Source organism: Acipenser ruthenus, chromosome 31 (assembly GCF_902713425.1).
Source record: "Acipenser ruthenus chromosome 31, fAciRut3.2 maternal haplotype, whole genome shotgun sequence".
Classification (NCBI taxonomy): Eukaryota; Metazoa; Chordata; class Actinopteri; order Acipenseriformes; family Acipenseridae; genus Acipenser; species Acipenser ruthenus.
Window position 1 is genome coordinate 10017911 of NC_081219.1, and position 24559 is coordinate 10042469.

The window sequence follows — 24559 nt, forward strand, 5'->3', positions numbered from 1 at the left end:
GTTAATTGCACAAGGACTACATTAGAACGGAAGTTTAAGTCAAAACTAAACCACAGTGCGCTTCACTGCAGCTCAGCTTACAGTCTGAGCGGGCACTAACTGGGTGGGACTGTTTGATGAAACACACAGGGTTACGGTATATCCTTCCACTCCAAACAGTTTAATGAACTTGTTTTGGATTCCTTTTCTCTAGCAGGAATTACATTCCAGGCACAGAACAAAAGACGGAAGTGATGCCTGCAGTCCCGTCAGTTTATCTCTGAGCTGCAGTTGCAAGCTGAATAACTGATTTCCCCCCATTTTCACCAATAGGAGAGGAAAACATTCATCTCTGTACAGGCACTTCCTGTCTCAACTGACCGGTGATAAAGTGCTTTATTCTGTTGAAAGCTGTGGGATATACACTTCTAAACAGTTTAGCCAAACCCCACAGGGGGCCCATACAGATTTAACATGGGCTGAAGTTTTGCAGCAACACAATGCAAAGCTTTGAAATTACCTTAATGTTACAGAACTAGTTCAGAGTCTGAGATAATCGTGTGTTACTTGGAAAAGTTATTCTAAAACTACACATTAAATAACTGGTTTTATTTTCTGATCGACTATCCCCCCCCCCCCCCTGTTTTTATGCCCAATTAGAAGATCTTCTCACCGTGGCAACCTACTTACCGATCAAGAATGAAGTTCTTATACTTTCAACCTGAGAACTGATTGTGGAGTTTTTAATGTTATGGATAGATTCGAAGAAGAAAACAGACCAGATGCTTGAAAAGGATCAAAGAATGTCACGCGGTAAAGTTATTTTAAAATTACAGCTTGCAACGCTGAAGCCTACAGTTCTCATATAGTTCAGTCTCCATTCGGGAAGGAAGTCTGGACTGTTAAGAGCACTGTTCTTGTGAAAAACGCCCTGACAAAGGTGCAGACACAAACATTTAGTAGGATAAAAGCTGGTTTGCTGGTTGTTCACAGTAACTGAAGCCCTTAGAACTACGTTCTGTTTTACATGGCTGTTTTTATAAGGTCTCATGAGGAGTATTTTTAGTGGTGATATGGCCTACTAAAAACAGACTCGTTGATACGCAAAATTGGAAGGCCCACCTAAGACTTGAAAAAAAAGTCTAGGCCTAAGTTTAAATAACTTAGCATTTAAGTCAGTAATAATTTGGTCAATGTAAGGAGAGTTGGCATAAGGAGAAATCAAAATATATTAAACAAAATATACCTGTCTGGGGAATGAGACTGGGGCTGGAAGGTAACTAGAGGTCTGCAGCAAAGTGTTTTTTTTAGGCCTCTATGGGCCTGTAAATCACTTGGCCCACACCGGTTTTGGTGTTTATGGAGTGTGGACGTCTCTTTGGGTGAGGTTTATGGCCCTATCGCTTGTTGGAAGAAAAGCACAAATCTTGTTTTCTAAACACCTCCATTATGAGCTGCCACTCACGCTAAATTACAGAACAGGTGTTGACGTTTCAACTAACAGTCTAAATACACATGACACAGACATTGATGGGGTATTGATTTGGGAATGTATTTTTAAACAGGGCCATTTGTGAATCTTTTTAAAACTTGTAGGCAACTTGTGTGACTTTCTGTATTTTGTTCTCTTTTATAGATGGAACATCAATGTGTTGGTATGTTTGCTTTTTAGAATGTATTCTTAGAATCCAAAAGGTGCTGGGCTACAGAGCAGTAGCAGAACTTTTAATGGAGTAATTTTGAACTGAAAGGGCAATGGTAACACAATGGTAGAACTACAATGGAGTAAGGTTGCCTATAGCAGAATAAGACCACATCCTATGTTGCCATAGTAATAAAGATTGTTCTGCTTGAGTTTATTTTCTGGGTACACTGGTATACCACATTTTCCTTTAAGTGCGTCACTAGAACTCTGTTTTCTTAGCTTGGTAACAGAACATCCCTACCATGACATCTGTCGGCTGAAATGATAAGATTGCCAGGGTCAGAAATGCTGTGATTTGTAATGTTTATGGTTGGGGAATCTGTGTTAACTACACAAGGTGATATTAACTATGTCTTGGACATACAGTGTTATTGGGTAAAAGCCAATCATTCTCTGTCACTCGATGCTATCCCTTGAAATACACAGCTGTTTTTCAAAACATTGTGTAATCCTGCTGTCCCATCTGAGACACCTGCATTTTATACACAATATCTAGAGTCACGGTCGTAGTTCATTGTGTTCTCCAATGAGACCATTACGTAAGTGCCATAAACAAACAAAAAAGTGATACTGACCCAAAAACATATTGTTACTGCTTGTTTTGAGTTTATTAACTGTTAACATCCTTATACAAGTTTACCCTGGTAAATTTGCTCCCTCTCTTTCTCTGTTGTGTTCAGGTTTTCCACTCCATTCCTTCCCTTATTTCCTTGTATTATTGTTTGATTTGATTCTGTTGGTAAAACGCTGCTTCTTCTTTCCCACAAAAATGAATATACAGAGATGTATAAGAACTGCAGTGATAACAAAATTACGAGGATATTAAAAGTGAGATAGATATTTTTTTAAGAATAGGGTTGGGCTATAAATGAAATAGTAGAAAATGACTTGGTATTATCTTATAACAACAGGGATGGAAATAAGACTTTTGTTGCATAGCAGGTACCCCCCCATTCCAGGTTTTACAACAAACTTGATTAGCCAACAAGCTCAAGTGTGTCTTATTAAACTCATAGAAAAGGCTGGAATGGGTCAAACTTGCATGCAGTGGGAGTCTTATTTCCATTGCTGTAACAACCATGACAGGATGTGTCCATTGACATTTCCATTCCATTTTCAAGGGCATCTCAGGAGAGACTAGCATAACATATCAATTACACAACATGCACTCGAGTAAGTGGGATATAAGGCATCATTCTGACACAGAAATAAAGATGCAGAACACTGATAGCCAATATAATCCATTTTCAGAGATCACATACAATATAATAGTTCTCTTGAATGCACAGCAAAGGAGCTGCTCTGCCATACTGGTTCATAGTCCTTGGTTATTCTCAAAGAAGTCAAAGAAAACACAAACTATGAAGTTCGGTTAGCATTCTTTTTGTAGACCATCTTTCATCCCAAGCAGCTTCTTTTCACCTAAGATTGTTTGAAAAAAATACCCCATATACTGGCACATCAATGCAAGGAAATGATCAGGCGTGAAGGAAGTTCAACATCACAAGTTGAAACAAGCGCTACCAAAAAGATAAGGTCGTTGCTTACAGGTTACACCCTATCTGAGAGCGTCATCTTGTTGTACAGAAACATAACAAATCTGAAGTGTATGTGGTTGTATTTGTGATGTGATGTATTTTCTAGGCTGTAACAGTTTACCTATTGCTCCCCAAGACACCTGTAACATCATTTCAGAGTCTTATACTGAATGTGCATGCTTTGCATTGCAGTTTAAGTGGAGTTTCCTAGACCTCTATACATCTCAGCAGTGTTTTGTCAAATTTAAACCAAGTTTCAATTTAGACCTATTAGGTGTTTTATAGTTATTGATAAAAGATGAAATAGTCTAATCCAATAAAACGCTTAAAAAAACATTACTTTAATAACACTTGGGAACTGGCCACAATGTGTAGTATGTCAATATATAAGGAAGTGTTCGGTGGCTACCTCTAATCAAGTAGAGAAAGTATCTTCTTTTGCATTCTTTGTATAACAGGCCTGATACAGCAAAGAGTGTGCGAGAAATACACTCTCAACTTGATTAGCGATAGCCACTAATAAAGACCTATAAGCCAACCCTTATAAACACATAGCAGTTTAATAAAGAGCACACATAATTGGGCAGTTAAAGGAAGTCAAATGATGCTTTATTACCTAAAAGGCTTTAATTATATTGCTGTATGTAAGCTCTGATTCTGCATAGTGTGTTCTTAATGGAGAGGAACTGGTGCGAGGTATAACAGGGTGGGGTTTGTTTTTTATATAATGAGCTCTAATTGTGTCTGCCTGCAAACCACAGTAGATAATGGGTCCCACAAGATGACGGGAGAACCACAGCAGCCTGAGAGCGCTCTGGTCTTTATGAAATGCATGTCCTTGCTGACCGCTGTGTCAGTTCATCGCAGCCGAGGAAGGAGGGCTCATGCTGCCTGAAGCAGGATGTCCTGTTTGGCTCCCTGCAATGGAAATCATGTCAGAGCTGGAGATTTTACCTTCACAGCTAGCTGCGTGCAAGGGGGATTTAGAAACGAAAGGGTCCATTTCGCTTTCTTATCTTTCGAGGCAGATGTGGCGGTGGTGGAGGCTACAGTTTTAATGCACACTGTTGTGATTTAAAAAAAAAAAAAGTATTTAACGTATTCAATTGTGCAAAGTGAATTGTTTATATCTGTGTCGCTCCGAGGGAAATATGTCTTGGCAAAGTTGACAGCATAATCCATTTTATTGGACCAAGCATGATCTGTAAATGCTCCTGCAGAATGGCCTGGCTCTTTTGAGGTTAAGACACTTTCTTTCAGTGTGTGTGGTCACTGGTTTGCTTCCAGAAGTACTAAAATAATATAGAGGGCGCTGTATGGGCTTTCTGGCCTTCTTGAGTGGGATGAAAATCAGCATCCTATTTTTATAATATATAGTTAAATAAGAACAATGAATTAAACACTATAGCTACTCTTAAGGTGACATCATTGCCATCTTATACTTACTATCTGCTATCTGATACAAAAGAAAAGTTAGAAGCCTGTAACACATCAACAAACCTGTCAACATTGAGTTTTCAAAATGCGGGAGCTTTTGTAATCTGAAAAATCTCATACCTGTCAACTTTTGAAAATACAAAATCGAGAGAGGGGGGGTGCAGGTGTGTGGCTAAGTATAGTATGTGAACTTGCCTCTAAATGCATGCCTGGCACAAGACTCCCCTGGGTCCTAAACCCTGCTATGTAGACAGGAATTGCAGTAATCACAAACCGGCCATTGAATTTTGTAGACATTAAAGGTTTGCTGACATAAGCGGGTTTAACAGTAGAATACGGGAGAAAATCTGTCCCGGGAGATGTCCGGGAGAAGGGTTCAAAATACGGGAGACTCCTGGTGAATACGGGAGAGTTGACAGGTCTGCTTCAATAGCAAGGTCTCTCCCTCCATTCTGCAGCGTAGAAGGCAAAACATATCTTTCTTTCTGTTTATATTCAGCAGTAAAGAAAACAGTGTAGCTCATTTAAAAGCTGGTAAGAAGCATTTATCACACTAAAACTAAAAATGTAACTGTACTCCTTGCTTGCTTTTTGCAAGTTTAGTTACCATTTAGTTATCATCAAAGTAGGGCCCTAATGTTATTTGATTACAACAGGTTACTGTGAATTTCCAATAGCATTCACTGTTCTGGAATGTAAAATTGTTTCAGTGGCTGGCTATTTAGGCATTTCTCTTAAAGGTCAGTGTTGCTGCCCTTTCAAAAATCTGTTCCTTTTGACGTAGGTCCGCTTCCCCCCCCCCCGAGCGTGGGTTGAATTGTTCTGTGAAAACAGGCCCAAATCTGCCTCCTGCACTCAGTTCCTGCTTCCTATCAGAGAGGAAATGCTTTTTTTTTTTTTTCTTCAATCTGTGAACTGTTGCGCTTAATAAAACTGGATTTGTCCAGATTTGATTTCAAAGAGAAGGGGACCAATTTCCCCCCTAAAAAACAGAAATGCAAGAGACTTATTCTAGTTGTTCTATCATATAAAAAAGCATTTGATTGATCATAATTAGTTGAAGGAATTGTAATTGTGTAGATGTTAAGGTATGCACTGTTATTCAAGCAATGTGCTAATTTACTAAAATATAAATGTTTTCCGCTCATGATAAAAAAAGGGTTTCGTTCAATCTAAAGAAGTATTTTGTGGATTCATAATTATTTTTTCATTATACAGTGGAAAGCACTTTCGAATAAGATATATACATGTGATATAAATATACACGCATGTTGCTTTTTCCCCATTTTGCTGACATGACTCAAGACTCCTGAATGCCTTGCCCAACCCTAAACTATCCCTGACCCTTATGATCACAGCAGTCCTTTGTAATATGAAATGAAACCCTAAAGATAGATATTTTGATCGCCATAGTTTTAAAGAAGGTTCCATACCGTTTTACAAGCCTTGGCTTTAAAACCACTTTTATAGGGCAGAAAATCACCACCAGAAAACGCAGCTCCGGTCACAAACAGATCAAGGACTTGTGCAATGCATTGTGTGACAAGCAACAGACCAGATCACTGGACAAGACACACCCGTTTCCACTTGAACAATGTACTGTGATCTATACGGTCCATTCAGACCATTCTCAAATGCTATGGTGTTAACCAAATGATCTTCAATTGCAGTGGCTCTGCAATGGCAAAGCCTTGTGCCTGGTAGTATGGTACCATAATAGTCACATTTTCATGTTTCAGATAACATACTGTACCAATAGTATCCTAAACACAGTGCCATGGGCATACTTGTTAATACTGGTTGTCTCTCTGCCTCTCTGTCAGGTGTGAAATTAAAAAAGAGGCACTATTTGTGGTGCAAATAGTCAACAGGTTGTGGCCACCCAATCTAACAGAGAACACCATCCTTATTTGACATAATAAATGATATTGCCTGGCCTATGAAACACCCTTTAGTATGAACCAGTACACACTTGTAATCCAATACAGTGCTGTATCCAGACTAGTGTGCAATCAGGACCACAGTGTTTTTCCAAATCCATTGGGTTGCAATTGATGGCAATGCTGTGGTCTGTTAAGGGCTCGCTGGTAGCAATGGATATTAATGGGGAACAGCAGAGCCTGTATCTTCTGGGCAGATCAAATGAACAGTTACCCTATTCACCTCATTCAGCAGAACTGTTTTGTAAATGGCTGAATATGTTGATGACGACCAGTTAATCACTCCAGGTCTACAACCCTCCCCCCATTCCCAGACAAAGTGTAATGTAATTTACTTCAAACTTCAAAATTAAAATGATAAAATAATATACATTTATTTATCAGAAGCACAGGAGTGACAGCTTAGAGGTTAAATATAGGCAATGTCAAGCGGTTATCGGACTGGAGTAACAAAACACCACAGTTCATATTCTTTAGACTAAACATACATAATCATATGGCTATGCCACCATTAACAGCCTGTAAGGAAACATTTAAACAGCATGGAAATTACACTTGGGTTATTTTACTTGATTAATATATTTGAACAGCTGTGTTTTAATGCTCATTTTAATCCAGCATCCTAAAAGCATCAATGTGTTTTCTTTCATGTCTTAAATATTGACGAGCATTGGCAATGGCATGCTGGATAGAACACAACTGTATCATCTTTTATTTATTTGAATGGGGACCAGTATAAAGCTTACTCTCCGATTCTTTTTTTAAATACTTTTTGTTTTACATTTTAAGGAAGCCCAAGAAAACAACATGTTCAGGGGCAGCAGTGTGGAGTAGTGGTTAGGGCTCTGGACCAGAGGGTTGTGGGTTCAATCCCCAGTGGGGGACACTGCTGTTGTACCCTTGAGCAAGGTACTTTTCCTAGATTGCTCCAGTAAAAACCCAACTGTATAAATGGGTAATTGTATGTAAAAATAATGTGATATCTGTATAATGTGAAATAATGTATAATGTGATATCTTGTAAAAATTGTAAGTCGCCCTGGATAAGGGTGTCTGCTAAGAAATAAATAAATAATAATAATAACATGTTTTGTATCACTGAACTGTATATATATATATATATATATATATATATATATATATATATATATATATATATATATATATATATATATATATATATATATATATTGAAAGGAGGTATAACTGAAGTGTACAAAAATGAAAATAATTATAGAAGGTTTTTTTTGGATGTACACAAAAGGACATCAGGAACACAACATCTACTATTTCGTTTACACAGGTGTGGTCTTAAAATCTTGAGTGTTTGACCTGCCATGCCCATGTTGGTATCAAAATAAAATAAATGCTGTATTTTTCTTGTATTAAAACATATTTGTATTTTTATATTTATACAGGCAGTTCCATAACAATAAAAAGCGTCTGTTGCTCACCCATTATTACATTGATACTAAATTGATGATAATAATAATAATAATAATAATAATAATAATAATAATAATAATAATAATAATAATAATAATAGTCCTACGTATTAGATAAAAAGGTCCTACATAGAAGATTTAAAAAGTCCTACGCAGAAATATAAAAAAGTATTATTTTATAAATCATTAGAATACGTTTTGCGTCCAAATTGTACTGCTTTCGTCAATTTCCCAGTTGTCATTTTCTACCAGCAGAAACCAGTTAGCAATTATTACTGGAGACTCTTATTTTACTTGCTGTAGCACAGTCAGCTTCACAAATAAACTCTGAAAAATGCGGGATAAGGCATCTTGAAAATTTTGATTCATTAAGCAGTTTGTGCAGGATGAAGGGTGTTTGTTCTATAAAAACGTTTTTATCAGTTCGAAACACACACAGGAATTCCGGTTTGGGATTGTCCGTCCAAATCCTGATTTCCACAGGAAGGCGAGCATAAAAACCATCGCCAAAACGTAAAGAACGCTTCATTTTGCTTCAGACTAGTCCTAAGCGAGTATCGGTGAGGGACCCGGGGTCGTACTGAGTAAAATAAATTAAGTGGGGAAGAGATTTTTAAACGAATAACCATGGGACACATTTTCAAAGCGACTGGAGAAAAGTACCCTGCTGGTTTCCATGGCTGCAGTGAAGAGGCGGAGCCTCGCGCATCTCTGGCTGGAACTTTAAGGTAACTTTTAAAAATACATGTATATGTTGACGTGATTTGTCAATATTTTTGTCACACAAGCACTGTGTTTCAGTTATAAATGCACTAATGTTCTAAGATTCAGAAGCTATAGCAGCCAGTAATCTGCAGACAGTGGTATTGGTATCTATTAAAAGCGATACAAGACACGCTTAAAAGAAAAAGGGGAGACAGCAGCTTTGCAGACAGCTGATTAGGAAAGATCAACAGAGGGTCTGTGCCTGTGAGGCAGTGATTTTAGAAGTTTATGTCAAGGCTCAGGGGGCTAGGATACATTTCCCATTTGTTTTTACTAAAATGCCCATCAAAACAGAGTGGTGTTTTTCCTTCCCTTTATGTCAACATCCCCGCAAATGTGATAAGAATGAGCCCGTTAAGATCACGCCCTGATAGGCTTCCTGTATCCAGGATTGAGTCTGCCTATGAAGGGAGGAAAGGGGCGAAACACTGTTAGTGAAAGAGTTCCAGTAATTTAATGGGTAGGTAAAAGACCCTTCAGAGATCTTCCAAACTTGCAATGTGCTCAATGTCAGACAACTAGTGTGATATCGATAAGCTATTGGTTTTCACAGAATAGCCCTATAATGGTAATAGCATGCAGTATACCCCTATTTCCTTCCATTATTGCTGATGAGAGACAGTACATCAGCCAGTCAGAGCATAGGATTTTGGTTATTTAAGGTTCTTATATGCTAATTTATTTAACTGGCTAACAATGTATTGAAAAGGTTAACAATTCTAGAAGTTGTCAGATGACCTGACATTATAGAAATGTATTAGAATTCTTTGACTTAAGACCAATGGAAATCGATGGCTATGTTAATTAACCCTTTAAATTAAGTGCATATAAACTGTAAAACATGCCTGACTTTTAATGCTTTAGGAATTGTGTAATTCAAGTCGAGAAACTGCACAAGGGAATGCTTTATTTTAATGGAATATAAACCTGCTCTGCTTTTTCGATCTGTAGGGTACGTAATTATGCGGGCGCCCCCTAGTGTAACATAACGTGAAACGCATGGTTGGTTCCAGTTTGTCCTGCAGTTACAGATATTTGAAAATTGTGTGCTTACGAAGAGCTAGTGATAATTGCTGTCCATTCTTCATCAAACTTCGTGTGGGTGTGTTTCTTGTGCTAAGGAAGCTGCAGTGCGCTTTTTAGTAGTTTACTCGATTTGCATGAATAGCAACCTTAAAATAAACGCTTCACAAAACCGCAACAGATAACTAGTGGGGTGCAGTATTCAGAAACGTCACTTTCTTGTCTTAATCGTGGGGTCTTCTGTTTTTTCCACGCTACACTGCTCACACTAATTGTGATGCACATGTAATATAATCTTCATTACAGTACATTTTGTGCAGCATGCTCGCACTACATGTCATGTGTCAGACGTATACAGCTTGTCGCCCTCGTGCTAGTAAACCACCTGTGATTAAATAGACGTTCCCGTTCATGGTTGTGTGCAATATATAGACCTACAATAATATATACAATACATGAGGTGGTGGTTGATTTATATAGAAGAAACGACCTCATCCAAATGCTACCGACCTTTGTTTTTTTTTTGTATATTGTAATGCCAGGTGTGGTGTGGGTGAACTACAGTTCGTATTGATTTGTGCAGTAGTCAGCCACAACATAAACAGCGTACCATTTTTTTGACGTTACATGGGTCAAGTTTTGGTACTCCTATCACTTTCTGGCCCTACAGCAAAGTTTGATTACTTTTTTCAAAAAGGTATTTGACATAGTTATTACAATTCTGGTTGGTCGTCCTGTATGTGACGTTTACGAGCTGTCAGATTATTTTTTTCACCCGTTACAGCGACTGACAGTGATCAGGTGAGATTAGCTTGTCACAAAGTGGAATCCCGGTACTGCGGTGTCATACATCATAGGGGGTGTTTCCCTGAAGCGTTGCTATGGTCACGGGTGCTCCAGCTGGCGCGGGCAGAAGGGGTGTCCCCTCCGATATTCTGTCAGTTTCTGCAAAGCTGAAAGAGTTCAAACTGGCTGCTAACCATTGGACTAAGTGGGGATGTTAAATACTGAGCTGGGATTGTGGGGAGAAAACTATTCATTTAGAAGACAACTGTGCTTTTTTTTTTCTCTTTACGTTCGTGGGATTTCTATTTTGGGAAATTGGTGATATTAATTAAATAGGTACATCCAGTGTTGCCGTGTCAAAAGTAAGTGGCTGAATGGTTGACGCATGCATGTTTTATTTAATGTCTAATAAGAATTTCTATTGAAACACATACCAGAAATAAACTTAACATGTGTTTGGTGTTTGCATGCTTTCTGTAAAAATGTAGAAAACACAAAACATATTTCATAGCTGCAGTTTTTTTTTTTTTCAGAATTGGTAGTTACTGTACATAATGAACTACGGTAACATAGTAAGAATGAGTAAAAGTAAGAATGATTCAAGAAGACGTACTCACCTATATTAACTTTACTAGTTCCTTTACACGATCCTACAGATAAAACATGTGCTGTTCAAAGTAATGAAAAAATGGAATGGTCTGGTTTGCGGGCAAGCAATACTAAATTTCTGAGCGCCAGAATTTGTCCAATGTACTATCGCCCTCTGTTGGTTGGATAGGGAACGTCGTCTACAGTTCTCCAGGTTCAGCAGAGAAGCAGGTGAACAGTGTCATTGGTAAAAGTGGTAAACACCGTTTTAATTTTCATACTGTTCGGATTTTAACATACACGGGGATTATTCCTCAGATAACTGCAAAAAGCCACGCTGTACATTAAACAGCGTGGCTTTTTGCAGTTATCTGAAGAATAATTCCTCCTTTTGTTCTCCTCAAAGATAGCATGCTGGATTTTAGTGTTTGAGGTAAGGTACTGCACATATTGATAAAGAGTCTAACTAGCTTTTCATAGTAGTACCTTTATATACCTTTAGGACTGAGCGTTTTATATTTCTGAATGGAGGTGGAGAGCTGAGAATGACAGGGAAGCATTTTAGTTTCCAAACTAAATCTCACCTCAGAGATAACTGGGCTCTGTTTTAAATACTTCACATGGGTCCTCCTTGAGGTTTCGTATGCCTTTAAAGATGCAAATGAACTCCTTTGATATTTGATTTCCATAGAGCCTGACTTTATTATCCTAGACAGCGACCGTATTTAAACCCTCCAACGTTTAGATCAATTGAACATGTGCTGTATGGATACTTCAGCAAAGTGCCTTAGAAAGCATTCTAATGCATCCCTTTTGATAAGATACTGTAGCAGAAGAAATACACGTCAGGTATTGCCATCAGTCTTTGTGAGGGGAGAGTCCCCTGGTTTTCAATTGCACTTCATGCCACGATCACAGTAAGCTTTTTCATGTAGATGATCTCATTTACAGACAGCTGAAATGTTTCTGTAACTTGATTACGCTTGTAGGTATTTCTTTTTAAAAGTTCCTTGCAGGTCAATGTTTGCAGTATATATATATATATATATTTTTACAGCTGCTATCGGCATTCATTTCATTACAATGGCATGATTCAGAATAGGTTAGAACTACCAGTGTTCGGATTAGCGAAAGTCTGCTGTATTTACGTTTTGGCAGTCAAAACCCAGCTTTTCCAGCAAGTACCTGTTTGTGTTTTTCAAATAGACTTTCTGAAGTAATCCGCAGCTGTGTGTGCTATAAACCTGTATTGTCTGCAGAAAGCAAGGGGGTATTTCTCCCACAAAGCCCTCCTTGGTCTTTGCTTTTTACAAACCTCGGAAGGGTACAGCCAATTACTCGCTCTTGTCACAAATGAAGTAACTTTTGTCCGCCCCCTGCCAGCGAACAAGGGTGTAAGCCACTTCCCTTCCAGAGCCTATGCAAGTGGACGATCCCCATGTAACACAAGCTGACTTGAGTGTCACTTGTGATTAGTAACAGATCCTAGGCACAATTCAAAGCTTACTGCTGCAGTCGCTCCCTGTAGCTTCCCCCAGGCTTTGTTTCGTATAATTGCTCGTCAGCCCGGATCTCTCTCTTGCTCTTAGTTAGCCCTCTCCTTTAGAAGCTCCCAGCTGGGCTTTTGTCAGGAGCACCAATGAATGTTCTTTTTATTTATTTATGTTTTTGTAACAGGATTGTTAAGCTTGAAGCAAAAAATAAAGCATTCTAGTGCAAAGTTTGTAATCCTACCGCTTGTGAAAGAAAAGATTTTCATCATGGGCTAATCTGCCTTTAGAGCTGGTACTTTTAAAAGAAACCACCTCTCTATATTGGCCTTTCAAAACACCATTCAAAGGCAATTTTTCAATTTGTAGCTATTGTGGAAGCCATGGAAACAGGCGGCCAGTGATCAGACCTTGAATAGAACATGCATTGTAGTGACATTCTAACTAAACTGAAATGACTCTTCCTTGCATATTGAAATCAGACCAGGGTATTGATGTGTAGCTCCTGGTGATGGCATTTCTGCAGAGCGCCCTCTGCTTTCTCAGTCTTGAATCGCACCCTCCCCGGTGTGTACTTCAGTTGGCCAGACCGTAGTCTCTTTGCTATGCTGCAGTAGGTAGCAACGATACACTGTTGATAGCATTACATTAATCGTCTATAGAGGTAAAATGGTAAGCTGTGCCTACTAAAATATATTTGAATCAGGTTAGTGTGTTGGGGAGCTAATTTACAGTAGTGTCTGTAAATAATTGTGAGGAAGACACTTGCGTCTGTTCATTCAAGGGGTTTGCTGCCACCCCTAGCTTTGCTGACAGTCTGTGTAGTTTGGTCCTGACCTAGTGCTGCGGCTTAAGGCTGTAAGGCTGAGATGAACCAGTTGTGTGTGTGTGTGTGTGTGTGTGTGTGTCGGCTTCTACTCAGTGTCACCTGCTGTCTGATTAGAAACAGACCTGTTTGTACCACACAGCCCCTTTCTTTATGAAGCTGTCTATGAGACATTGACCTTTTCCCAGCGGAAACAGAACAGACAGCGTCACAAAAGCGACTATCCTCCAGCCAATTCAGGGGTGATTGAAACATGGAACAGAAGCACACTAATTGTGATATATGTTTTCTCCAGCTTGTTGCATGAAGGAGCTGGTTGGGGCATAACGTCAATCACAGCATAGTCAAGGGTATTTAAAGTCAAGCAAAGCAAAAGCAATGTAAAGTTTATTCTGGGCTGTTAAAAGTAACATGCCCACAGATCTTTTGTTTTTTCACAAGATCAGTGGACACCCTTGCAGTAATTTTTTCATTGCTTCTTAGAGTTGAATGTCAGGGGTCAAGTGTAACTGTTAGATAATCTTCGGGGACTACCTTCTGAATCTTAAATAAACTCCACATTAACTCCTCTGAAAGCGACACTTCCTCCCTGCCCGGCTGCTTAGTGCTGACTGACTGTTATAAATGACTTCTTAATGACGGGCTGTTATTGCTGCACAGCTCGTTTTATGTTGGCGTCTGAGTCTTGCTTTGTGGGTAACGTCTGTTTTCCCTCTGAGCCTGCAGCATGAAAATCTGTTCACAGAGTGTATTAATAACCTTCCCTTGCTAGAGTTGGTTCATGCAAACATGGCACATTTCCCATCTGTACCATGAAAACAGTCTGTAAAACTCCATCTCAAACTGGGGCCACTGCTGGTTCCATCTGCAGCCTTACAATCCAGTATTCAACCAGGCGTTGATACGTTTTTGTATAATCCCCATAAATTCATACATTTCTTTACCTAATTAATATTTATTTAATCGTAACAGCACTCCAAAACACCGGAGCTAGGTCAGTCAGAAATGCGCAATCACTAATGGTGTAAATTGTAATTGTTTACCACCAGTAAGTGTTTGATGCTCTTTGAAGCACACTTGCTTTAGAAAAAAAGTCATTTTTTTTAATCTATGCTAAGAATAACCTGCTCAAAATCCATCTGCCAAGGAAAGGTTTTATTCAGGAAGTACGTTTCAGAACTCCATGTCAGGTGTGTTGGTATGCTGTCCTTTGAATTAGACACAGTCCAACGCCAACAGCATGTCTTGGTGAATAACAAAAGGTGTAGATCATGGTGATCAAATTCCCCAATCAGTCATGAGGACAAAGCTTTTTAAAAAGTGAGCATGCAGTTCTCTAGTGCCTGCACTGAATAAACACATTTAATCAAACACTACACCGAGGAACATAGCAGCTACATCCTTCAATAAATATTCACTTAATACAGCACTGCTTGAAGATGGGTTTCACCTACGCCTCGGTGAAGGGACATTGTATTTTGCCTGTAATTCAACAGGTGTGAGGGATGCAGTGATATATCTAGTAGCAGGTTTATTTGAACTGCTTGGTGTCAGGGATTGATGGATTGTGTATCTCTCTCACTTTGTCGTTCTAGGTGGCTGGCGTTTCCTATAGAAGATCCATAGCAGATAGTCACACTCGAAGCGTATCGGCAAACAGGTAGTGACGGGATTCTGTCCACCTGGAGCAGACAGACAGACAGACAGAGGCAGACGAGGAGGCAAGCCAGGCAGCCAGAGATGCACCAAGCTCTGCTAATTTTCACCTCTTCCTTCCTTATACTCCCGGCCCTGTGTACGAATTACCTCATGCATCCTGGGTAATTTTCCTTTTTTTTTTAAAATGTGTTTTATCCATTTCTAATTTTTAGAACAGGTGGATATGAATTGGAGGTAGCTGCATAACAGTGGCTAAAACCCAAAGCCTCTTGTGGGCCATGCTCTGCCATTTGAGCAAGTGCGCCTCTTTGGGTGGAAGGGTGCTACTGCAATACAAAAGGGGCAATTTATTTATTTTACTCCAAAATGTAAATTACTTCAAAATAAACATCTCGATTGTATTTTAAAATACCTTGCATTAAATACCTCCTTTCTACTTTTGTAACAGATGTTTTTCTCTGTTTTGAACAAATGAATTACAGTATGGAGTAAAAAAAAACTTGAAAATCTCCCTTAAAGCCAACCATATCAATCCCCTAGCTGATTAATCACACAGGGCATGAAGACAAAAGCATAAAAAGAATAACCACGATTGTGTTTAAATGAATTTGCAACAAAGTACAGCAGGCAGGAGGCAACAAGCAGTGAGCATGTTCTATAGGTCAGGCGATATTCAGTAATGATTTAAGATCCAATACTTACAATATAACTTCATTGTCACTGCAATGCAATCTATGCACTGGATTACAGTTGCAATACAGTTAACCTGCTATCTAGCTCCACTCTGCAGCTCTATAATAGGAGGTTGCTGTCCCTTTAAAAGCACTGAGAAGCTAGTTCAGATACAGGTCTGTCCCCATGAAGACACATTCTGAATCTGCTGTAAACTGACATGGTTCCATTTTCAGTGGATTATTGGGCACATTAAGAACCCCAGGTTCCTAGACTCAAAATCATCTGGTGTGTATTTGGAAAGTCTTATTTTCCATCCCAGACCGGATGGGGGTGGGGGGGTTTATGGGCAATATGGTTTAAATAAGTACAACTGTTCAACAAGCCAAAGTAAACGTGTAGAACTTAATTGAGAGAAATGCATTTTTTAGATCTCTCCCCATTAAGTTTTCTGCAATTTTCCACTTCACTGCAGTCTGCGGTATAAGCCAGCCCTGCACACGTGTTAATAATAATGTTGTGTAAAAGCAGCATACCCTCGATTGTTGTTAATCTGTTATCATTTTGCCCCAGGCGGAGGGTGTGTTACAGAGGGGCAGAGCGCAGCACCTCGCTCTCACACACAGAGTCCTTTGTCCAGCCAGTGTACAAGCCCTACCTCACCCTTTGCGAAGGCCACAGACTCTGCAGTACCTACAGGTAAGCGTTTTAATTAAAAACAACTCCCCTGTGGACCAATCCTTTCTATTCCTCCTCAGGCCCCCCTTCCCCTGTCAGCAATATGTTGCCATAAGGGTCTTTTTATCGAAGCAGGTTCATTTAAATGGGTGGTTCCTGAACTTTTCATCTCCATTAGACACATCAGCCCACTAGAGAACTGTATACAAATATATAAGTTAAGTGAGTAATCATTAAAAGTAGGGCAGTAGGGCGCCATCAGCCTTCACCAGCTAAAGGTTTAAATAATAATTAAGTCTATATTTGATTTGCCAGCATATTGAATTATATTTTAATGATCTAAAATTCTGCTAACTGTATCGGCAGATTCAGGGGATTTACAGTTCAAAGAGGTCTGCATTAGAGCAGTTTCCAGCTGTCTGATCATTCAATTTGATTTCATATAAATGTGCAGCCAGCATTGTGTTAGCTACCCAGGGATAGGTCTGCAGGAAAACATCAAGTGGAGTGCTCTGCTTCCCTGACAGGGTGTCTAGGGAGAACACTGCATTATTTACACATCGTTAGGATTAATGATGATACTGAACTTTGACAGCCCAGTAATACAGTGCAACTTTTCCAAATGCAGTTCCCTCAGTCTCCTGCACTTCTGCAGAATGCAAAACCCCAGTCAGTAACCAGTTTACACTGAGAGCTGCTGCTGTGTGGAGATGAGTGATCAGTGGGTTTGTCTGTCCTCTCTGGGGCACGGCTCTGAAGAGGATTCATTGCATCACAATGGCTGTTTTCTAACAGGGTTGTAACTGCATGACCTGCTTAATATTTTGCCAGGAAAAATCCCAATGAGACGAAACGTTTAATTTACGTACAGTGTCCTGCTTGACTAACACACCACATGGCCGCTCTAGTATCAAAAACATTCATTTATTTGTGTTAATCAGAAGACATGAATCAACTATCGCTCTAAATCATTGACATAGTGCCTTGTACTGTATCTTAAATATCAAGCATCTGTACAGTATTTATTCTCGCAATACACTTAGCTAACTTGTGTTTTTGGCTCTTGAGAGAATCTGAAATTTAGTGAAAATTATGCACGTGTCAATATTCATGAGGAATTAATAATAGAATATATAACGAGCTATGTATGGGTACAGTATGCACCTTAAAACTGAAAGTTCACTTTTTAGCCCTTGCTAACGTGGAAATACCCATTGCGAGTAATATAATATGTGTCTCGTAACATTGCCGTTGAAATGTAACCACATGGGACTGGCTTGAATGGAAGCAGGGTTTCTAATGGTATCGCTTATCTGATCTCTTTCAGAACTTCCTACAGAGTGTCCTATCGACAGATCATTAGGAAGCTGCCCCCACCAATGCCAGAGTGCTGTCCTGGGTGGAGGAGAGTTAATTCACACAGCTGTAACCAAGGTACTGTACCAGAGGCTTATACTACCCTTACCAATTGATACTGAACAGTTCTGTAGAAAGAGATGATGATAGCACAAGAGCAGCTACGGTGGTGTGAGCCATTGGTAAAATCGAGAACACCTAGTATAGTCATTCCATTTTTAAATCCTTTTCATAAAGGTTTGAGCAAGGTCTTATAGAACGCTTGCTGCAGTCATCGTACAAATACCGACAGAACATTTAAACATTTGGGTTGGTAAATCACTTTCTCCATTACTACACAACACACGTTTAGTTCTGGTAACATAATCTTGATAATTACGAAATTGGGAGCAAATAGGGAATTCAGACCAAACTGGTTCATGCAAAGGGTAATAAGAAAAAAACAAACATATGGGATAGCTTATCAAGGAAGGCTATTGGAACGCTATCATTCCGTTAGAAAAATCTACATTCTAGCAGCAGAAGCCTGGAGATTCCGAAACAGGTGGTTTTTGGTGCATTGCTTCCGGTTTAAGAGGACAGATGGGTATGGTGAGAAAGCATTAGTGCTGAAATGGAAACGCTTACTGGAATGAATGTCTGCATGCACAGTGCTAGTGTACAGGGCTATTCAGAGGTCACGCTGATCCATGACCCATTGCGCTATTGAAAGGCTGTATCCACAGTGACATCCTCAGACACTCCTGTCCACACAACTGCAATCTGCACATTAATGGTTTACATTCTGCTGGCAAGCATGTTGAACGGTTGTACTAAAACCAAGTCCTGTTTGCGCAACAATTCTGTATATCTTTCTTCCATCTCTCATAGAAGAAAAAAAACCCCAACAAACTAGTTATTTTGAAGGTTCCTTTTTTAATGCTAGTCTTAACTTGGCCAGCACATCTTCCAAGATTCTTTGGCTATTCTTTCATTTATCCGAGCTGGGTATGAAGAAATGTCACAATCTATAAAAACGTATGGATATGAACAAAAACAGCTCCTGGAAGATACATTAGAACAAAGCAGCTGCATACACGAAACAAATGGAAAAAGGAAGGAAAGAAGCAGATGTGACATTTTCTAATGCCATTTCCATGATTTATTTAACACCTTTCTCAGAACATCTGATTTTCTTTTTTGTATTGCTTCATATTTTATTTATAGATTTAACAATACAGTTTTTGTCCACCTTCCCCATGGTATAATTCTGCACTGCATACTATGTACAGAAATTCATTGCCCATCAGAACCTAATCTGTAATATACTGGATATCAAGCCCTTCATATGTCCCCCCCACACACACATAATAAGAAAGATAATTTCCATACCAGGGAGAGAAAGACCCCAAAACACACGGTACTAAAACACTGTAGAAGAGTACAGACTGGTGACTGGCCCGCCATTAGCAAGGGCTAATCCATTCCCTGTTCCCACAGCTGTTTGTGCAAAGCCCTGTGCAAATGGAGGAACCTGTGTGAAACCCAATCGGTGTGCCTGCCCTCCAGGCTGGACTGGGAGTTACTGCCGCAAAGGTAATGGTTTGATCTGTTCTTTGAATTATTAAGATCATCATTTAAGATAATAATTATTTTGGAATGATCAGCCAAAGTCCAATGCTTGATTCTCTAAGCTCTTTGCTCCAAATAGCCCGTAGCATTTATTTTTTATTTTTTCTTCTCATATGTTTTATTTAGGAATTTAGCCAGACTACGGGCACATTCTGAGAGAAGGATACATTAGTTTTAATGGTATTGAAGTAGAAAGAATCTACTCTGAACAAGAAGTGAATTCCCTTCTCCAACTAGGGTGTTTCTTGCTAGTTTTTCTATGTCAGGAAATATTCTTTTTAGAATAAGGAGGCCCCAGTATTGATCTTGCTCTTTGCCCTCCAGATGTGGACGAGTGTAGCAGCGGGACCCATGCCTGTGCCCAGCAGTGCCAGAACATCGCTGGGAGTTACCAGTGTGGGTGTCAGGAGGGGTACCTGCTGAGTAGCGACAAGCGATCTTGTGAGCAGGTGGAACATCCAGTCCCAAACAAGACCACCGATAAACTCAACAATGCAGGTATGCTGTTGCCGGGTGGATCGTAGGATTTGATCCTAGCATGCTGCCCTCCATTCAACAGTATCTTCAAGTGCATACAACTGGTCTAGATCACCTTCCTCTAGACATTTTGGTCCACTGGAAACTGGGCTATGATATCAGTCTTGCAGAGACAGTGGTGTCATCCTAACCGGAACTGATAGATTAACCCTCTTGATTGTAAAATCAATACATTTTCTCACTGGGAAATATAACCTCAGGGCTGCAACTTGAGCATAATGTCATAGCAGCTGTTCAGATGACCTAGTTTCTGGGGTGGTGACCCAGCTTACGCTACCACCCCAGAGAACCTAAAGATGATTCTTTTCAAATGAATCCAGGAGAAACCTCCAGTCCCATTCACAGGGGCATCCTGCACTCCCAACACTTGATCATCAGATCTTAAGGAATACTAAATAGAAACTTGGCTCATAAAACAGCCATAACATTTTACACAACTCAGTGCCGTGCTTTCATTGAATCTGGAGACTTCTTTACGTCCATCTCTTGGAAAGCTCATGTTTCTGCTCCAGGTTCTTTCACAGATGGCCGGTCTGTGGGATTGTAAAATGTTTTTGATTCCTGTTGTAGCAGCTCCTACCTGCACCATGAAGACGAGCAGGTGAATAGATTCCAGGAGGATGTCGGTGGCACGGTCCATTATTACTTTTGGTACGCGCTATGCCTCCTTCAAACTCGTACCGTGAGTAATAATGCATTGTGACCGACACACACGGCGAGGAAGACCATGGAGCAGTGTGGAGTTCAATTCATTCAATATCTTTACTGAGCTATACTGAAGAATATATGCAAAGCTAGCAACTGTATCCTTTAAACTACCCCTGTGAAAATGCAATTGGGGAAGTTACATTGAGAACTAAGAGTGTAGTGAAACTGTAGAGTATAGCTGCATTGTAACTCCCATTGAGAAGCACCATGAATCTTTCACTGCAGGTGAACAGTTTTATTTTCATAAATGCAACAAGGTAATAAAACTGTATACTATTTTACAGGCACTTTACTGGTTGTTTTTTTGGGGTGTAGCGGTGAAACTGTATCATTTTGAATGTCTAGCAATCCGTGCTGTAATGATCTTTTCTGGCTCAATAGAGCGCTCTATGGATTCAGTTTAATATGCAAACTGTCAAAACATTTGAGGCATCTGCACCGTGCGAAATATAGTTTAGTGAAACCACAGTGTGTGCTGTTAGAGCAAAACCCTCTACCGCCATGCAAAAGGGAATTACACCCTATCAACTTGTGTATCGCAAGCCAACTTTAGATGGAGAAGGCTAATCGACATAATAAGGGCTTGTATTTGGAAATTGGTTATACAAATTATTTTATCCTTGCTCTTTAGTGGTGCAAAGCGACAAATCCGTGCTGGAACCTACCTGTCAAAGCTCAAGGTCTAAACTTGGCTTGGAGCTCCAGTTCACGGCAGCTATGCAACACTGCCGACCTCGGTTGTGTGGGGTCACCCACCCTTGCTGATGTCTCAATAACAGCTAACATCTGGTAGAAAAGGCAGTCTGCAAAGACAGCCAGATTCATGTTACCGGTTTAAGGATCCCTGAACTTGGCCAAAACACACAGCAAATAAGGATGGTTGGTTGGTGGCTTTTGGGCAAATGCCAGGGAACATATATCAAGGGTGACCATGGGGATGTAAAGCAACTGAGGAAGCTGTTGTATATGTGTGCCTCCCTGCTCTTTTCCAACCTGCTTGGGCCACAGCAAATAAAAACTACTGGGTTTCTCATTGGGATTACCCCCAGCAAATACCTTGGCTTGTTTTCTTTTGAGTTCGGTATGCCATAACAGGACTGTACCACCAGCCTAGTGCAGGTCCATTCCTTGGGGTTGAGGTGTAGGTTTCACATGATGTGCATTACAGCATCTACAGTAGGTGTTTCCGCAGAGTAAAACACACTTTATATCACAAGTCAACAAGGAATCTTCATGTTCTTGATGTGCTGAATTGTGTTTTTTAGATGAAGAGCCTGTGGATTCAGATCAAATGAAGGAAGAGGTTCAGGACCTGAGGAGCAGAGTGGAGGTGCTGGAGAAGGTAATACAAACCCCATCGTAATCACAAGTGTAAAGAAAGCGCCTCTAGCAGGAGATCTCGTTTGACTCAATATGCCAGTTTTAATAAGATGTTGCTGGAGTGCTGATTTTCAGGAATGCCCTAGTTCAGATTTATTTATTGAATAGTTTAAATTGGAGGCAGCTGTTAAATGTCCTCACACTAAGAAGAAACCTTAACTTAACCCAGTACTCAAACCTTCCAAAAAGTATTAATCTTTTTCTGTACTTTTTGGTTGATTTGATCAACCAATATCCCGCCGCCTTTTATTCTCTAAAACCAAATTTAGCTGTGGCTTATCCCAGCGGTAGGTTGTTTTCATATATATTTTTTTATTTAAATTAATCTTTTGAGTGATGCTGATTACTTTCCAAATTCATGACTATTCTTCTGTTCTTGGTTTTTGTTTCCTCCCTCAGAAGCTGCAGTTGGTGCTCGCTCCCCTGCACAGTTTCACCTCCCTCTTTCTAGAGGAGGGCCTAGCGGAGCAGACAAGCCTCCTGTCCTACTCCTTCCAGCAGCTGGACCGCATCGACTCCCTAAGTGAGCAGATCGGCTTTCTGGAGGAGCGCCTCGAGACCTGTGAGTCCCCTCGCCAGCAAGCTCAATCCTAACAGTCTGTCTGCTAACAGATATACAGGGTTACCAGCCAGTGACCCTCCAGTCTATACAAAAGATGATTAACCACAGTACAGCACCAAGGTCTTCATCTGACCACCTTTGTATGTCCGATGAAGACCAAGCATCAAAAAAGTGATCTGAACCCCACAAATGTACCATAATAGTACTGTACCATAAGCTTACTCAGCCATGGACTATATTGGAAACATTACTGTACTTGAATCTACCATTATATTGTGGTCAAATTTACTTTTTCATTTTTTTTTTTTTTTGTTTGAAGCAACAGATGTATTTAGCCCAATGTATTATGAAAGAGATACCTGTGGTACATTCAAAGCATTCTTTGTTAAATAGCAGTATTTCTAACTGGTAAAACAACCCCGTCTCAGCAGAATTACCCCCACAATCTTGTCGGCCAGTGCTTGTATCACTCAATAGTCTCCTTTGCAACTGAACAGGAAAAGGAAGATTAACCTTTTTCAGACCCTGCACTATTAATCTCAAAGGCAGCAACTGGTGGTTAGGCAAACAATCAAATCAAGAGAGAGGCAACCAAATCAAACAGTATGAGGGTGTTCAGCGAAGCAGCCTAATGTCTCAGGGGTTCGCAATGGTGCCTTCAGGTTGGGATCTGATCCGCAGTGGAGACGAGTGTGTAAACCTCAGCTCTCTGGGGCAGGCTGGCAGCTCACTGTGCTGCTTGAGGGGTCATTTACTTGGCTGGAATGGAAAGGCCAGGGGAAGCGGAGTCTGTCACTCAGCAGCACTGATCAAAGGAGAGAGGAGACCAGAGCAGCAGCCAGCAGTGAGAGGGATTGGGTTTTGAAAATGCAGAATTTGAGATGTAGGTTTTTCCTGCTTTAACGATACATGGGGTCTGTGGAACTGAGCTAAGAGACAGTACATGTAACACCAGGTTTAATTAATTAAAAGAGCATTTTGTTTACCAAGTCTATGAAAATCAAACATCTTACTGTGGATTTGAGTCTCTTTAGTGTATTTCTATATTACTGATGTTTTAGATCAGTCCTGTAGACCACTATCTATCTCTATATCCAGCAGCACTAAAAGCACATTTAGTCTTTGTTCCATTATTACACAAACATGACACGTTTGTCTAATTTTAGAAGTGCTACTGATTTATCTTATGATTTGAGTGTATAGATTAACATGCATATCCCTGTCAAATGTGTGACCAGCATTGACAGCATGTTCAAATCACGCCTTGTAACAATTGTCCGTGTAATACTTGGACTGAAAATCTTCTAGCACAGGGAGTGCAGACTCCTTACAATCTGTAAAATATTCATTTCTGTGCTTACAGGTTCCTGCCGAGACAACAGATAATCTGAAGCCCTAAAAGCATGAGAAAATCGCTCTGCTCCTGTTGATTGCAGCAGAAACACCACAGGATCTTGTTAAAGAAAGGAATTTATTTCTGACTTGTGTGATCCACTGCAAGAAGCTGAATACATACTGAAGAGCTTGAGGAACTGGGGTGAAGAGAAAGCTTCATTTAAAGCATGCAAAACCACAACAATCACATTATTTGGCCAGAGTGGGATCAATGCGTTGTGTAAAGAAATCCATTAGAGAGACATGTAAATACAAAAGGTATTAAAAGGGGAAGTCATTTTGGCCGTAATTAGATTTTTTTTTTTTCATTAAATGCTGCTGCAATGCAAGCTCTCCTCTGCAATCTCAGTACCGTTTGAACTGTTCCCTTGGAGTCTGTATATAGGTATTTAAGTTATAATTCTTGTACGTATGTAGTAAAAGTTAACAAAATATAATTCCATAAATGTTTTGTATTTTTTTTTTTTTTTTTACAATAAA

The 24559-nt window shown here is 39.8% G+C and overlaps 1 protein-coding gene across 2 annotated transcripts; it reads left to right on the plus strand.

Moving 5' to 3' along the window:
• The first annotated feature begins 8543 nt into the window (after positions 1–8543).
• On the plus strand, positions 8544–24549 carry LOC117396885 (epidermal growth factor-like protein 7). Of its 2 annotated transcripts, none has more exons than XM_059005332.1 (9): positions 8544–8771; positions 15117–15341; positions 16426–16551; positions 17858–17964; positions 19366–19461; positions 19822–19995; positions 22008–22084; positions 22522–22684; positions 24048–24549. In XM_059005332.1, the coding sequence occupies exons 2-9, from the start codon at positions 15262–15264 to the stop codon at positions 24068–24070; spliced, it is 846 nt and encodes a 281-aa protein (XP_058861315.1). In that variant the 5' UTR covers positions 8544–8771; positions 15117–15261; the 3' UTR covers positions 24071–24549. The 2 variants fall into 2 exon arrangements, with proteins under 2 accessions (XP_058861315.1, XP_058861316.1); XM_059005333.1 differs by lacking the exon at positions 8544–8771 and adding an exon at positions 10785–10979.
• Positions 24550–24559: the final 10 nt, after the last annotated feature.